General features: G+C 41.9%; 1 protein-coding gene across 3 annotated transcripts; it reads right to left on the bottom strand.

The window, feature by feature from the left end:
• Positions 1–1,646: 1,646 nt before the first annotated feature.
• Positions 1,647–14,202, bottom strand: LOC117541047 (mixed lineage kinase domain-like protein). Of its 3 annotated transcripts, none has more exons than XM_034208094.1 (11): positions 14,067–14,202; positions 9,326–9,779; positions 7,904–7,981; positions 7,556–7,739; positions 7,290–7,390; positions 6,272–6,407; positions 6,020–6,104; positions 5,794–5,933; positions 5,652–5,701; positions 4,951–5,088; positions 1,647–1,922 (listed from the first exon to the last, which is right to left on the bottom strand). In XM_034208094.1, exons 2-11 carry the CDS (start codon positions 9,771–9,773, stop codon positions 1,873–1,875), a joined length of 1,410 nt encoding a protein of 469 aa, XP_034063985.1. In that variant the 5' UTR covers positions 9,774–9,779; positions 14,067–14,202; the 3' UTR covers positions 1,647–1,872. The 3 variants fall into 3 exon arrangements, with proteins under 3 accessions (XP_034063985.1, XP_034063986.1, XP_034063987.1); XM_034208095.1 differs by lacking the exon at positions 14,067–14,202 and adding an exon at positions 10,548–10,617; XM_034208096.1 differs by lacking the exon at positions 14,067–14,202 and adding an exon at positions 10,544–10,564.
• Between the last annotated feature and the right edge of the window lie 882 nt (positions 14,203–15,084).

Raw genomic sequence — 15,084 nt, 5'->3', positions numbered from 1 at the left:
TCAATGTTTGCTTTAAGAGGCCTATGTATAATTGGGCTTTAACAAGCGGTGGTGCGGATCAAAAATTCCCTTTTTTTCAACAAAATTGCCCCTGATCTGATACATGCAGTCTCATGCACATTTGAACCAAAGACAGGACAGCTAAAGTCCAGATTAAAGAATGGCTTTCACAGTTATACAGAGCTGCAATAGTGTGTTGAGGGTTAGATAAGATGGGAAGTCTAAAATAGGAATTAAGAACCGTTAGGAACCAAATGATGACCAAAAATGGCTTCTCCGATAGACCAACTTTATAAGTGTATCATATCATTTGGTCTCCTGGGCCCAGGAGTTAAAAACTTGTAATCTCAATCAGATCCGATCAGATTTTGAAATCCCATTTTTTGTGATCCAGGATCAGACAAGTCGGCCAAATTGTCCCTGGAGTTCAAAGCAATTCAGGATCAGCCTGATCCAGATTACGATTTTTCAAGATGACTAGATCCTGAATATCAGTGCTTTAATCCTACCGATCGCCATCTAGTGGACATGAAAAGTAACCCAAGAGACCACATTGCAGAGACATCTATAATGTTTAATTATATTTTTTTATTTGAAAGATGATGACAGATGATGGATTTTTTTTTGTTGAAGATTTGTTTTCTTTAATCTAAATTACATTTGTGATTGACAATCTTTGTTGTGATACTTTCATGAGCATAAACATTTATGTCAACATTTGGTTGAAAAAAATGATTGATTTCTCATGAAGGCTAAAAATTGTGTATTATTTCAGTTAACAAACTTTGCCATCTTATTTATATTGAAACATATTTTTAAATAAATGGTACAGTACATTTTGCTCTGGTAATCCACTGGAAACCCACCCCTCTGGTGGGATCAGGATAATCCAGTTTTTTGGGATCAAACTGATCCCAATCCTGTGTTGTCGGCAGTAGCGTGCCGTGGGGAAAAAAATTAGGGGAAGCCAATAATACGTCCTTTCTTTTGGGTCGGGGGTGTGGTGGTCAATATAATAACGTAACCAGATGAGTGATTACAGCACCCGGTATTATTTTACACACATTTGTATCATACAGATGCAGGCCTGTTATCTAACCGACAGGTCCGCACGCACTCTCCAGCCCAAACTAGAGAAACAAGAGCTATTTTCCAAAATCCTATGGAGAAATCCCATTGCCTTTTTGTGGAGGGAAACCGAGCGCGGCTTACTTCCGGGTTTTAGGATGCGTCACTGCAACACTAAGTTGATGCGATTTGATTGGATTGTGAGGCAAGGGAAGCCAGCCGCCTCTGGCTTCCCTTGACATGGCCCTGACCAATCACAGGTTGGCAGGGGCATCACGTGAGCCTCATCTGATTGGTCAATCCCTCCATTTTTTTTCACCAGGGAAGCCAATTTCGGCTGGCCTCCTCTCGCAACAAAGAGTGCAATCTACTGTTTCACCATAACATCTAGAGGGGCGCTGTTTCACTCTTTGTAAAATACTCAATGAGAATGGGGGAGAGACGGGCCGGCAGCAACACACAGCAAAGATTTCCGAAACTAAACAAAGTGTTTTTATTTATTTATTAAAATTATAACTACAATCCGAAAAAACAGGAGAAGCCTGGCTTCCCTTGGCCTCCGGGAGAAAACGCCACTGGTTGTCGGTTTGAACTACCCGTTTTGAAGATTTGATCCAGATTAAAGCTTGGATTGGATTTCCTGATCTGATATCAAAATGATCCTAATCCTGTTTTTTGGTTTTGAACTCCCCAAAATCCAAATCTGATCAGATCAGATAGGGATTACAAGTGTTGAACTCCTGGGCCCTGAGGATATCCATGATCAGAAACCCTGAGTACTGCAGACTGAGAGGCATGAAGGCTTTACACCTTCTCCAACTGTGTCACCCATGTTTTCAGTTTATCCGCCAGCACTGTGGGAGAGAGAGATAGACACCATATTAGTATTGTTATTGTTGGAGAAATTCTACGGTTAAAGGACCCTACTGTTTTCCCAGAACATAGTGACTTCACTATGTAACACTCACACTTCTATTGGCTAGCGCTCCAGCACATTGTACGTGATAGGCTAAGGGGGACATCTCTAAGTGGTTGACCAATCACAACAGAGCGGCCAGCTGACCAATCAGAGCAGACTGGGCTTTGGTTTCAGACAGAGGGTGAAAAGAGGTGCTGCAGCACATTAAAGCATGGAGACATGTAGAAACACTACATACTGATATACACCTGAACATCAGCAGGAGAGAACTCTTTAAAGTAGAGACACTACATACTGATATACACCTGAACATCAGCAGGAGAGAACTCTTTAAAGTAGAGACACTACATACTGATATACACCTGAACAATCGCAAGAGAGGACCTCTTTAACTGCTAGAGACTCTTTAAAGTAGAGACACTACATACTGACATACACCTGAACATCAGCAGGAGAGGAACTCTTTAAAGTAGAGACACTACATACTGATATACACCTGAACATCAGCAGGAGAGGACTCTTTAAAGTAGAGACACTACATACTGATATACACCTGAACATCAGCAGGAGAGGACTCTTTAAAGTAGAGACACTACATACTGATATACACCTGAACATCAGCAGGAGAGGACTCTTTAAAGTAGAGACACTACATACTGATATACACCTGAACATCAGCAGGGAGAGGACTCTTTAAAGTAGAGACACTACATACTGATATACACCTGAACATCAGCAGGAGAGAACTCTTTAAAGTAGAGACACTACATACTGATATACACCTGAACATCAGCAGGAGAGGACTCTTTAAAGTAGAGACACTACATACTGATATACACCTGAACATCAGCAGGAGAGGACTCTTTAAAAGTAGAGACACTACATACTGATATACACCTGAACATCAGCAGGAGAGGACTCTTTAAAGTAGAGACACTACATACTGATATACACCTGAACATCAGCAGGAGAGCACTCTTTAAAGTAGAGACACTACATACTGATATACACCTGAACATCAGCAGGAGAGAACTCTTTAAAGTAGAGACACTACATACTGATATACACCTGAACATCAGCAGGAGAGGACTCTTTAAAGTAGAGACACTACATACTGATATACACCTGAACATCAGCAGGAGAGGACTCTTTAAAGTAGAGACACTACATACTGATATACACCTGAACATCAGCAGGAGAGCACTCTTTAAAGTAGAGACACTACATACTGATATACACCTGAACATCAGCAGGAGAGGACTCTTTAAAGTAGAGACTCTACATACTGATATACACCTGAACATCAGCAGGAGAAGACTCTTTAAAGTAGAGACACTACATACTGATATACACCTGAACATCAGCAGGAGAGGACTCTTTAAAGTAGAGACACTACGTACTGATATACACCTGAACATCAGCAGGAGAGAACTCTTTAAAGTAGAGACACTTCATACTGATATACACCTGAACATCAGCAGGAGAGGACTCTTTAAAGTAGAGACACTTCATACTGATATACACCTGAACATCAGCAGGAGAGAACTCTTTAAAGTAGAGACACTACATACTGATATACACCTGAACATCAGCAGGAGAGGACTCTTTAAAGTAGAGACACTACATACTGATATACACCTGAACATCAGCAGGAGAGGACTCTTTAAAGTAGAGACACTACATACTGATATACACATAAACATCAGCAGGAGAGGACTCTTTAAAGTAGAGACACTACATACTGATATACACCTGAACATCAGCAGGAGAGGACTCTTTAAAGTAGAGACACTACATACTGATATACACCTGAACATCAGCAGGAGAGGACTCTTTAAAGTAGAGACACTACATACTGATATACACCTGAACATCAGCAGGAGAGGACTCTTTAAAGTAGAGACACTATATACTGATATACACCTGAACATCAGCAGGAGAGGACTCTTTAAAGTAGAGACACTACATACTGATATACACCTGAACATCAGCAGGAGAGGACTCTTTAAATTAGAGACACTACATACTGATATACACCTGAACATCAGCAGGAGAGGACTCTTTAAAGTAGAGACACTACATACTGATATACACCTGAACATCAGCAGGAGAGGACTCTTTAAAGTAGAGACACTACATACTGATATACACCTGAACATCAGCAGGAGAGGACTCTTTAAAGTAGAGACACTACATACTGATATACACCTGAACATCAGCAGGAGAGGACTCTTTAAAGTAGAGGCACTACATACTGATATACACCTGAACATCAGCAGGAGAGGACTCTTTAAAGTAGAGACACTACATACTGATATACACCTGAACATCAGCAGGAGAGGACTCTTTAAAGTAGAGACACTACATACTGATATACACATAAACATCAGCAGGAGAGGACTCTTTAAAGTAGAGACACTACATACTGATATACACCTGAACATCAGCAGGAGAGGTCTCTTTAAAGTAGAGACACTATATACTGATATACACCTGAACATCAGCAGGAGAGGACTCTTTAAAGTAGAAACACCACATACTGATATACACCTGAACATCAGCAGGAGAGGACTCTTTAAAGTAGAGACACTCCATACTGATATACACCTGAACATCAGCAGGAGAGGACTCTTTAAAGTAGAGACACTACATACTGATATACACCTGAACATCAGCAGGAGAGGACTTTTTAAAGTAGAGACACCACTGTAACTGTCACTCTATGCACTATTATAACTATGCACTGATTGGCTTAAGCTGAACAGCCAACCAGAGTTAACTTTGAGGTTTATTTGCTGACAGTGCGGGACTCACCGCATAGAACATGGCCAACAGACGCTCAAAATTAGCGGACCGGCGATAATCTGCTTGGTGTGTCATGGCCTTAAAGTCTGTCCTTTGTAAGACAGTCTAGCAGATACATGTTTTACCTAAAGGTGAACATGGTGATGGCGGTAAGTTACCTCCAGCAGACGGTCTCTGGAAGGGATCGTAGGCCCGGCAGGCGTTGATCAGAAGTTCTAGTTCTTTGGGACAGTCGTCAAGCGGCTCCTGGTATTTTTCTACGAACACTTTCTGATAGACTTCTTTAACGGTCAAACCTGAAAGAAAATCACGAACACAATAAGGACAAAATAATAAGCCCACGTTGTAGTTTTAGTCATGCAAGCAGCACCATTTGAGTCCACACTTTTGGATGGACTTTCTGTTCAGACATTCATGTTCCTCGTTCTTAGTCAACGTTTCTGACATTTACAGACCAAAACAATGTATCTAGAAAACAAGTTAATTGTACAAGAAGAGTCAGGTGCAGCTGTGCTTTGATTTCATATCTTTAAAGTTGTTTTTAACTTCTAGTAATTTCTGCATGTGATTTAGATCAGTGGTCCCCAACCCCTGGTCCGCGGGTCATTTGATACACAGAAAGATTGATTGAATGCAAAAATATTTGATTGATTATTTGTCTGAAAGATGTTTAATTTAGAAAAATGACCGGATACATCCGTCTGTGCGTCTGTGTCTCTTGGCATATGTCATTCCGGTGCGCTCTGGCAGCAAGTCTCTTTCTGTAACGGTGATCAACCATGAGGTCCTTTTTTTTTAAGATGTTGCAATCACATCTAGAGTTGGAGAGTCCTGGCTGTTGTGTTCTGCAGATACATACCGTCAAAAGGTTTGCGTCCAGTTGCAACTTCCCAGAGGACGATTCCAAAGCTGAAGGGCAACATTTGAAAGTTATCGTACAGCATTGAAAACACACATGCAATGTCTGAATTAACCTGATGTCCAGAGTGACGGTATCTGACCTGTAAACCTCACACTCTTTGCTGTAGTTGTTAATGTATTCCAGCAACTCAGGAGAGGAGTAGGTGAAGGACCTGTTGACCCCGCCCCTCTTTGGCTTTCTCAGAGACGTCTCAGTTTGTGTGAACTCAAAGCCTCCCAGCTGAAAACCACACCAAGACTTTATTAGTTTCTCCCAACGCCAATCATTGGACCGTCAGCAATCCCAGCATGCACCAGCGTCCGTACCTTGACTGTGTAGCCGTCAGCCACCAGAAACTTGCTGCTGTTGATGCATCCATGAACTTTACATTTTTCTTCAGACTGGTGCAGTCTAAAAATGACACAGATGTTATCTTCAATGAAGGGACTTTTTATCTTTTAAATTGAATTGAATTCCTTTATTGTCATTGTACAGGTACAATGACATTTAAAAAGCATTCCTGTGCATAACAAGCAATAATGAACAGGACATAAAATAAATGATTGTGTTATTCTAACCGGTAAAGTCCCAGCGCTGCGTCCCGGCACATACGAGCTTTCTGGTTCCAGCTCAGTGTGCAACCAGAGTCTAGAACCTCCCGCAGACTTCCCTTCTCACAGTACTCCATGATGATGAGAAAATGAGGTTTAGGTCCTGCAGGAAGTCACAAGGCAACCTCAAGTTATTGTCATTTTAAAGGAGTGGTGCAGGAATTATGTATTTTTGTAGGTAGGTTGGACCAATAAATGCAATTGCCAGAAGAAAAAAGCTAATGATAGGCTATAAATGAACTACAGCATGGTCACATGACTTCACGTCACCACCGCTAAGCTAAAGGAGGCTAATGTTGGGCTATAAAGGAACTACAGAACGGTCACATGACTTCACGACACCATCGCTAAGCTAAAGGAGGCTAATGTTGGGCTATGAAGGAACTACAGCACGGTCACATGACTTCACGTCACCACCGCTAAGCTAAAGGAGGCTAATGTTGGGCTATAAAGGAACTACAGCACGGTCACATGACTTCACGTCACCATCGCTAAGCTAAAGGAGGCTAATGTTGGGCTATGAAGGAACTACAGCACGGTCACATGACTTCACGTCAACACCGCTAAGCTAAAGGCAGCTAATGTTGGGCTATAAAGGAACTACAGAACGGTCACATGACTTCACGTCACCACCGCTAAGCTAAAGGCAGCTAATGTTGGGCTATGAAGGAACTACAGCACGGTCACATGACTTCACGTCACCATCGCTAAAGGCAGCTAATGTTCACAGGGATGACGTGTATTACTCTTATTTAGTCATATTTTAGCAATTGCCCTTTCCAAGACCAATAGGACATTCTCCAGTGGGGTATTTACTGATGTATTTTGTGTCTAAGAACCAACGTCTCTTCAGCTTGTGTTAACCACAGACCTTGACTTCAAGACAAGGAAACCAGACAAGCTAAAATGCTGACTCATTTTCCGGGCTTGAGCACTCATTGCTGCACCACTCTATATTCAGAATTGTAATTTACAGTCCACTCACCCGTCTCGTCCTCGACACAGATGCCAAACATTCGCAGGATGTTGGGCGACTGAAACACTTTCATGGTTTCCACATCCTTTTTGAAACCTCTACTCACCTCGCTATATGTCAGTGGCATTGAGGAAGAAGGAAAAAAAAGGAACGGTAACAGCAAGCACTTATCTCCTCCAGCTTGTCTTTAAAGGTGAATAAATCCACCAAAAGAACAAAATGATGAATGCAATTAGGAAAAAGGAAATTGGTATTGTCGTGAAATGTGCACAGACCTTATGCTGGTGGTCGCAGGGTCAGTGTATCTCTTGATGGCCACTGGGAAACTACGGTACTCTCCTCTGAAGACCTCTGAGGTTGGCGTTGTCATAAAGGGCTTCTTGGTCAGGCCGTCAACAAGCTCGTATTTAAGCTCCTGCTGTTTGATGATCTGGATGCCCACATCGTAGGGCTTCTCCACTGTGAAAACATGTAGGCAAAAGTTAGTTTTAGCTCTGGTTTTGGTTTCCTCCAACTACTAAGGCAAGATAGATTTATTTATATAATAGGTTTCAACAACAAGGCGACTCAAATCTGATGAATTGTTCTGACATTGATTATTATGCTGTTTATGCTATACTCACACATTTTCACGATCTTATTAATGTCTTCCTGCAACTTGTTTACCATCACCTGCTGCTCCTCCGCATACTGCAGTAGCACTGAGGAACAAACAAACACGTATAAAGTCAAAAAGACAACAATAATGCACCACTTTCCTGCTGTGATTTCACACAATATCCTACACAGGGATGTCCTTTTATCTCATAGTCAGTATGTTCAAGTTTGGATACTGTCATACGAAAATGTGAAGAATGTTTTGTCATTAAGCTTTATTTCAAACCTGGACTTTGAGGGACTACAAGGTCCAGGAAGTGCCGAAGTTCCTCAAACTCACGCGTGTTTGCTTTCCTTTTAAAGGTCGCCTATTATGCAACATCTGCTTTTTCATGTATTTTCTACATCAACATGTGTAAGTCTGTGTAAAGAGATTCTGAACGTTTCAGGAACAAAGACCCCCTCTCTTTTTGTCCTGATCCATTTGTATAAAAACCTGTCTGTAAATGAGCTGATCAGATTTTGGCCACTTCACGGTTTTTTGGCTTGTGTAACCATTAGCCAATCACCAAGCAAGGTAACCCCCCCTCTCCCCCCCCCCCCACCTTATCACCTGAATCTCCTCTTAGAGCTCTCAGAGGGGCGTGGCCAGCAGCAGCTCATTAGCATTTAAAGATACAGACAGAGAATCAGCACTTTGGAAACAGGGCTGAAACAGAGGGGATTATGGGATGCTGCAATGATCTGTTTGGTGTTTCAGACAAATACTTCGGAGACATGTTCTGTATATACCTGAGATCTATAATATATTGTTCAAAAATAGTATAATAGGGGACCTTTACACTTTTTTAAATAAAAAAAAAACAGTGGGCTATCAAGCTAGCGAATGTTAGCTATCCATCTAACTAGTAAGTTTAGTTTTTTATCTAACAGACTAACTAGTAGATGTTAGCTATTTAACAAGCTGGCTAGCAACGATAACTATACCTATCATCAAGATGGCAAGCGAACATTAGCTATGTACTTTACAAGCTAGCTTACATTAGCTACCTATCTAACAAGCTGGCTAGCGAATGTTAGCTATGTAGCTAGCGTTTGTGCCTACCTTGCAGGCAGTGAGAGTTATGATAAAAACATTGTTGACATGTGAGTTTTTTTATGCTGACCGGCTGCTAACAGCTCAAAACATTGCCTTAAATTGCAAAATATGTTCTATATGGATAAACTAATCATGTATTGGTAATACAAATGGTTAGTTTCTTACCTGGAAGAAGTGTTATTACCTAATAAAAGTACATTTAGAACATCTTACAAACGTTTATTTGGCAAGATAAAGATGATAAAGCTAATGACGCTAGGCAAAGTAATTGCAATTACGCTCTAACTGGAAGTTCGAACACAAATTAAGGTTCTGAAACTCTACAAAGCCACCATCAGTTTCCCCTCACGTTTCTTCAGCTCGCTGTCATCCTGCTTCCTGTCCATCTCGTCCTGTTTCTCCCGGGTGGATTTTTCGAACACCTTCAGCAGGACCTTGCCTTGCTCCACCTGCAGAGATCCTGAAAGGACCTGGAAGGCGTCGTCGAGGCGGTCGTTCAAGCTGCTGAACTCGTCTTCGTGGCTGCCAGACTTCAGCACTCGCTTCACCAAAGATTCCCCTGAGTATTTCTCCATGACCTCCATCGCTGATTGCAGAGTGAAGGAGAGTTCCTTGAGGCATCGTTCTACGTCTGCAGAGGTTTGTCCCTTCTCTCTCTGCTGGATGGACTTCACCAGATGCTCCAGAGCTTTGATGCGATCGCAAACACGACGGCATCGCTTCTTGTTGGCCTTCACATTCTCCACCAGGGAGTAGATCTGGGAGGCGATAGACACGATGAGTTCAATGCTCTCCATGAGCAGCTGGAAAGAGGGGGAAAATCCATTATATCAAAGCAGAAGCTGAACTGAAGCTAATGCATTGGTTTTTATTTGACATCTTCTTACCTAAAGGGCACATATTTTGTTCATTCTCAGGATATGTTTACATACTTTAAAGGGGCCCTATTATGCTGATTTTCAGGTTTCCCCTGAGGGGTTCTATTGATCTTTAAAGGTCCCATGTCATGCTTTTCCGGTTCTTACCCGTCCCCTTGTGTGTTATGAAGCTTTTTCTGCATGGTTTATGTCTGTTTATGTTTAGGTCTGCAGAGTCACAAACCCTAAAAGTGCACCCTGTAGCGAGTAAAACTCTAACACAGAGAAGACCTGTCTGTGCTGCCCCAGAACGCCTCATTGGACATTTTTCTTTTTACATTTTTTTCTTCCTGAGTATAGTGATGTAACGATACCCAGGTCCAAATGGACCAATCCGTGGAGCTCCTCACACACACTCACTCAGCCTTATCTTTTCTCAGCCGCGGCTCCGCACACACACACACTCACTGCCTGGCTGTGTGTGTGTATGTGTGTGCTCGCGGTGTGTCGCTGTCTCGCAGACCCCACGCAGCAACCAGGAAACGACACCAGTATTACAACTCACACTGTCCGCTCCTCGAGCCTCAAAGAGCGGAGCAGCGAGCCCCGCAACGTTCCGCCCTCACGGCACCCAGACCCCACGCAGCATTCTCATCTGTTTGTCATTACTGGTGTCATTTCCTGGTAACAAACGCCATTGTAACACATACTCACTGATCTTCAGACTTAACGGTGGTGGACTCATCAGAACAGAGTGGGCGAGCTGACCAATCAGAGCACAGTGGGCTCACAGGGAGGGAGGGGGGGCAGGAGCTCCAACAAGCCGTGTAGGACAGAGAGTGAATACACATACTATCAGAGATGCTGGATAAGAAACCAATGTGAGTTTGGAACATTGAACAATGTGAATCTATTCTAGTCGACCTCAACGATGGAATCATGATCAGTAGAAATGGCCAAGACATGGAGCCTTTAAATCAGCCAATAAAACACAGAACACGTAATATAAGAAAAGTCGGTACCACTCTACAATAAGACTACCCTAATAAAGGATTCATAAAGGGTTTATTATTAGGTTAAAATTAGGTTGTAAACACTTTATTCATCATTAAGAACCATTTATAAACCAGTTCTAACATAGTTTTCATACATCAACACAGGCTCACTATTTGGCAAGATGACTAAGCCTTATATTGGCTACTTAGCGAGAATCCACTCAGTGAACAACAGATACCAAGGATGCTGGCTGATGAAGGAGACGAAGTAAGCTAAGCAGCTAATATAAGGCTTAGCAGTACAGATACATGTGGGCTCACTATTTGGCAAGCAACCGGTCACAGTTGCCCTGTTTATCTCATGTCTTATAAAAGCTTATTAATGATTTATAAAGTGTTCACAACCTAATTAATAAATGTATTACAAACTATTCGTAAAGCCTTTATAAGGGTATTCTTATTATAAAGTGGTTCTGAAAAGTCACACAGGATAAAACACTTAATTATAAATCAATGTATAAGCAGAATTATGCAAAGTGGAACATCTAAGAAGCATGCAAAACCAGTTTAGACAGACACATCTTAAAATACACAACAGAAGACAGGTTAAAACATGAAGGGATGCAATCCTACAGCCAGAAAGCAAAGCAAGAGAAGCAGACAGAGCACGCACGAACAAGCCCTGATCCTCCAGAGAGAGACTGATAACATCTTACAGCCAGAAAAATAAATACTAGTCTGTCCACGTTCTGTAATGCATACCTGCATGATGACACACAGCAGGAGATGGCATTACTATCTGCTAACTATCACATTGGTTTCATTACTGCTGCAGATATCTGGTCATAAACCAAAGAGATATTTATCTTTACGAACTGAAAGCCGACAATGTCATCATGTTCTGATGACACGGCTAATAAAAACACTACCCACTTTTATGAGTAGAATAAAAATGGGTCCGGACAAGCTGACCTACATTAATACTCTCTATTTGATTGCACTTTCACGGTTACATTTGAGTGAAACATGAACAGTGTTGTTTTTTTAAGATCCATTTCCCTTCATTGTGATTTAAATTTCTTTTTTTAAATGTTCCTTTGTTTTTGATACCACACTATTTGCATTATCAAGGTGTAAAGCAGGCTGCTAGATTAAAATACAATTACAATTCTTAATGTAATGTAACCCTAACCCTTGCACAGAAAGGACTCTTGCCTGGACTTGGATCATTGAACCCCAGCGGCCGTTTACTTTTAAGTTCATTTTAACTTTTCTATTTATGGTTTATTCCTATATCAATATGCAACAGACAGAGGTTTAACACTCTTTCCCTGTGGCCTCCTCGTGCCCTGGTCAAAACCATATGCCACACCAACCCAGTCTCATAAAAAAACATGTAATAACTACGTTGGTCCACAACTTGGGACGTAGTATTTCTACAAAAACGGGAAAATAACGTATCTATGCCACAATTTTAGATGCGGATTTTGTTAAACTAATACGTTTGCGCTGTGGACCAACACTATACATTGACGGGGAAGAGGGTAGCAATAAAGATAACACCATTAAACAGTTACACAACATAACAGAAATAATATCGATAGCAGCGTCCCTAGCAACCACCTTGGTAACAATGAAAACGTTGAATAGACACAATTTCCTGAAGTAATCTTCGTAATAACTAACAAACTAAAGATCATGTACACTGCACACATAATCTGAAATAACACCTCATATTTCTCGCATCAAATGACATCAAAACGCATTTTAATGGCCAAACTAACTTTAAAATAGGCATTTTACACCGAGAATAAAACGAAGGTCGGCCATGTTTTTTTTTTCTGCAGGGAGAAATGTGAAGATCACGTGACATAGACGCCAGCCATTGGAATGAATGGTGAACAAAAACGTAGGAGTCTTCACGGTCCGTCCACACAGCGGCGTGCGTTGAAGCTTCCAACGCTTCTGCCCATTCACTTTGAATGGGGTGACGTCACTTTTAGCCGAACTGCATTTTGGGAAGCGACGTGGAGCGTTGCTGGCGTAGCTGGCGTCAAAAGTTGAGCAATGTTCAACTTTTGACGCCTCGACGGAGGCGTCAGCCAATGAAATCCCGTTTATGCAAATCTGCCAGTACAAGCGCTAGCCAATCAAACCGCGTGTATGCTGGGAGAGACTACGCAGGTCATTTCCTCATATTCCAAAAAATGGAGGGAAAATTCATTATAGCGGTAGAGTCACCCGGTGCTGTTTGATCAGTCTCTGTTGATCTACCGGGATACAAACCGGAGGAGCGAGGCATGGAGGGAGGTGGCAGAGACAGTGGATGAAACTGGTAGGTTTTCGCCTGTTTGGGGATTTTATATCCAGTTTACTTCGTTTTAACATTGCTATTGCTTTGTATGCCGGGGGCGGGAGATTCATGTGATTGGTTGTTGGTCGCGTTGCTCGCAAAAAATCCCCAAGCTTCAGACACGCCCACCTCCAAGCGTCAACGCACGCCGCTGTGTGGACGGGCCGTTACAATTTCAGAGGCGTTTTTGTAGAAATACTACGTCCTACGTTGTGGATCAACGTAGTTATTACACGTTTTTTTGTGAGACTGGGTTGAACACACTGGTGCTCAGCTCCCACCACCACCAGTCTCCAGTATATACACCAGGTGCCCCAATCACCCAGTGCCCAAATACTCCTTCGAAATAAAAGCATACAACTACTTTAACTAACTCATAATAACACTAAATAATATTACATTTACTATAAACAAAAAACAGCGAGAAAATAAATGTTTAACTATTAAATAATATCAATCAAAATATAGCTCCAACACTGAACAACTTTCCTAAAGCTTTCAAGGACACAGATTGTGAGTATGTTTGGATTTCTTGTCCGTCCGAAACTCACAAGCCGCTTTGACTCAAGATTTGTTCTATTTTCAACAACTTCTTCTTTTCTCTTCCCCCCTGTCGTTCCCACGAATGACAGCTTTGTGTTGCCCGGGGGGTAATAACTTGTCTTTGTGTCCGTCTTCAACAAGTTCACCCAGCGAGGAAAGTTCCTCTTCAGCAAACGGGCAAAAACCAGTCTGTAGTGAATAAGTACGGCTGCACAGAAACGACATGCTGAATCTGCAGAAGACTGAACAGGAACAAGAGGACAAAAGCAGAGCCGTCTGCAGAGGAGTTTACATGTTGATAAGATTTATTACAACAACAACAACAACAACAACAGTATTTACCTTTTAGTTGATGTAAAGTCTCTCGTCTGAGGGATTTAGCCTGTTGTGTGTCAAAATGAAACTTCTGTCGGCTCCTCCGTCGGCTGCTTCCTCTTATTCTCTGAGTTTAGTCCTTCCTCTAAGTGTGACGCATGCTCGTGACTCATGCTCGTGACGCATGCGCAGATGTCTTTTAAATTGTCCCAGTCCAAAAGGTGGGATCAGTTTATTTGAAGAAAAATAGGTCCAAACTAATACAGGGTTCTTACCTTCTCTCTTTACAACATTATAATCATACTAAACCTATCGTGCTGTGATCATGTTCAAATATGAAACTCTAATTCACAGTTTTACATTTATTACCAAAATTGTAATTTCAACTGCCCAATTCAGTTGTGATTTTTAAATCTTCCGATATAATTTAGAGGCGTTTCCTCATAAAAGACCGGTGATAATAAAAAGCACATTCAAACTTTCATTTTCACCAAATCAATTCACATCAATTTCATACCTTTTTTCCGACACAGACGGCGGGAATAACATTCAAAAACCCGTTCCTATCCGCATGAATTCGGAGTAAGATTCCTCACAGGTGGAGGGCCTAATATTCACAAACACATCACCTATCAAATCATTCCACTCAGTTCACAAAGAAATTCACTCAGCATTCAACCAAGACATTTGAGAGATATTTACCAAGTCTGAGAGAACCTTACCGAGAGCAAAAACCCAGCTCTCAGGGAGAGAGCTTACAGAGAGAGAGCATAGCAGGGGAACCCCCCCCCTCTCTCTCGCTCTCTCCAAAAAGCAAGTTCCTCCCCATCCGCCAGTCTTTATGCTCGAAAAAACAGGATAGAAAACCCAAGACACCTCCTCCATACCCATATTTGTGGAAACTGGGCATGGCCTCTGACGTACAGGACATGACCAGACATATTCTATTGGCTATGGCATAAGACACACCTTTTTGGGGCCTCAATGTATTTCTCCTTAAGTCCGGAGCCCCCCTCCCTGTGTACTGCTGTGAGGGGAGGGGGAA

Source organism: Gymnodraco acuticeps, unplaced genomic scaffold, assembly GCF_902827175.1.
Source record: "Gymnodraco acuticeps unplaced genomic scaffold, fGymAcu1.1, whole genome shotgun sequence".
Lineage (NCBI taxonomy): Eukaryota > Metazoa > Chordata > Actinopteri > Perciformes > Bathydraconidae > Gymnodraco > Gymnodraco acuticeps.
The sequence above is the reverse complement of the archived record's forward strand: the minus strand, read 5'-3'. Positions and strand labels throughout refer to the sequence as shown.

Coding starts and splice junctions, on each gene's coding strand:
- LOC117541047 (XM_034208094.1), bottom strand. CDS start 9,773: ATGGAGAGCATTGAACTCATCGTGTCTATCGCCTCCCAGATCTACTCC. Junction 7,740..7,903: donor TAATAAGATCGTGAAAATGT/GTGAGTATAGCA, acceptor ATGTTTTCACAG/TGGAGAAGCCCTACGATGTG. Junction 7,391..7,555: donor CCTGCGACCACCAGCATAAG/GTCTGTGCACAT, acceptor ACTGACATATAG/CGAGGTGAGTAGAGGTTTCA.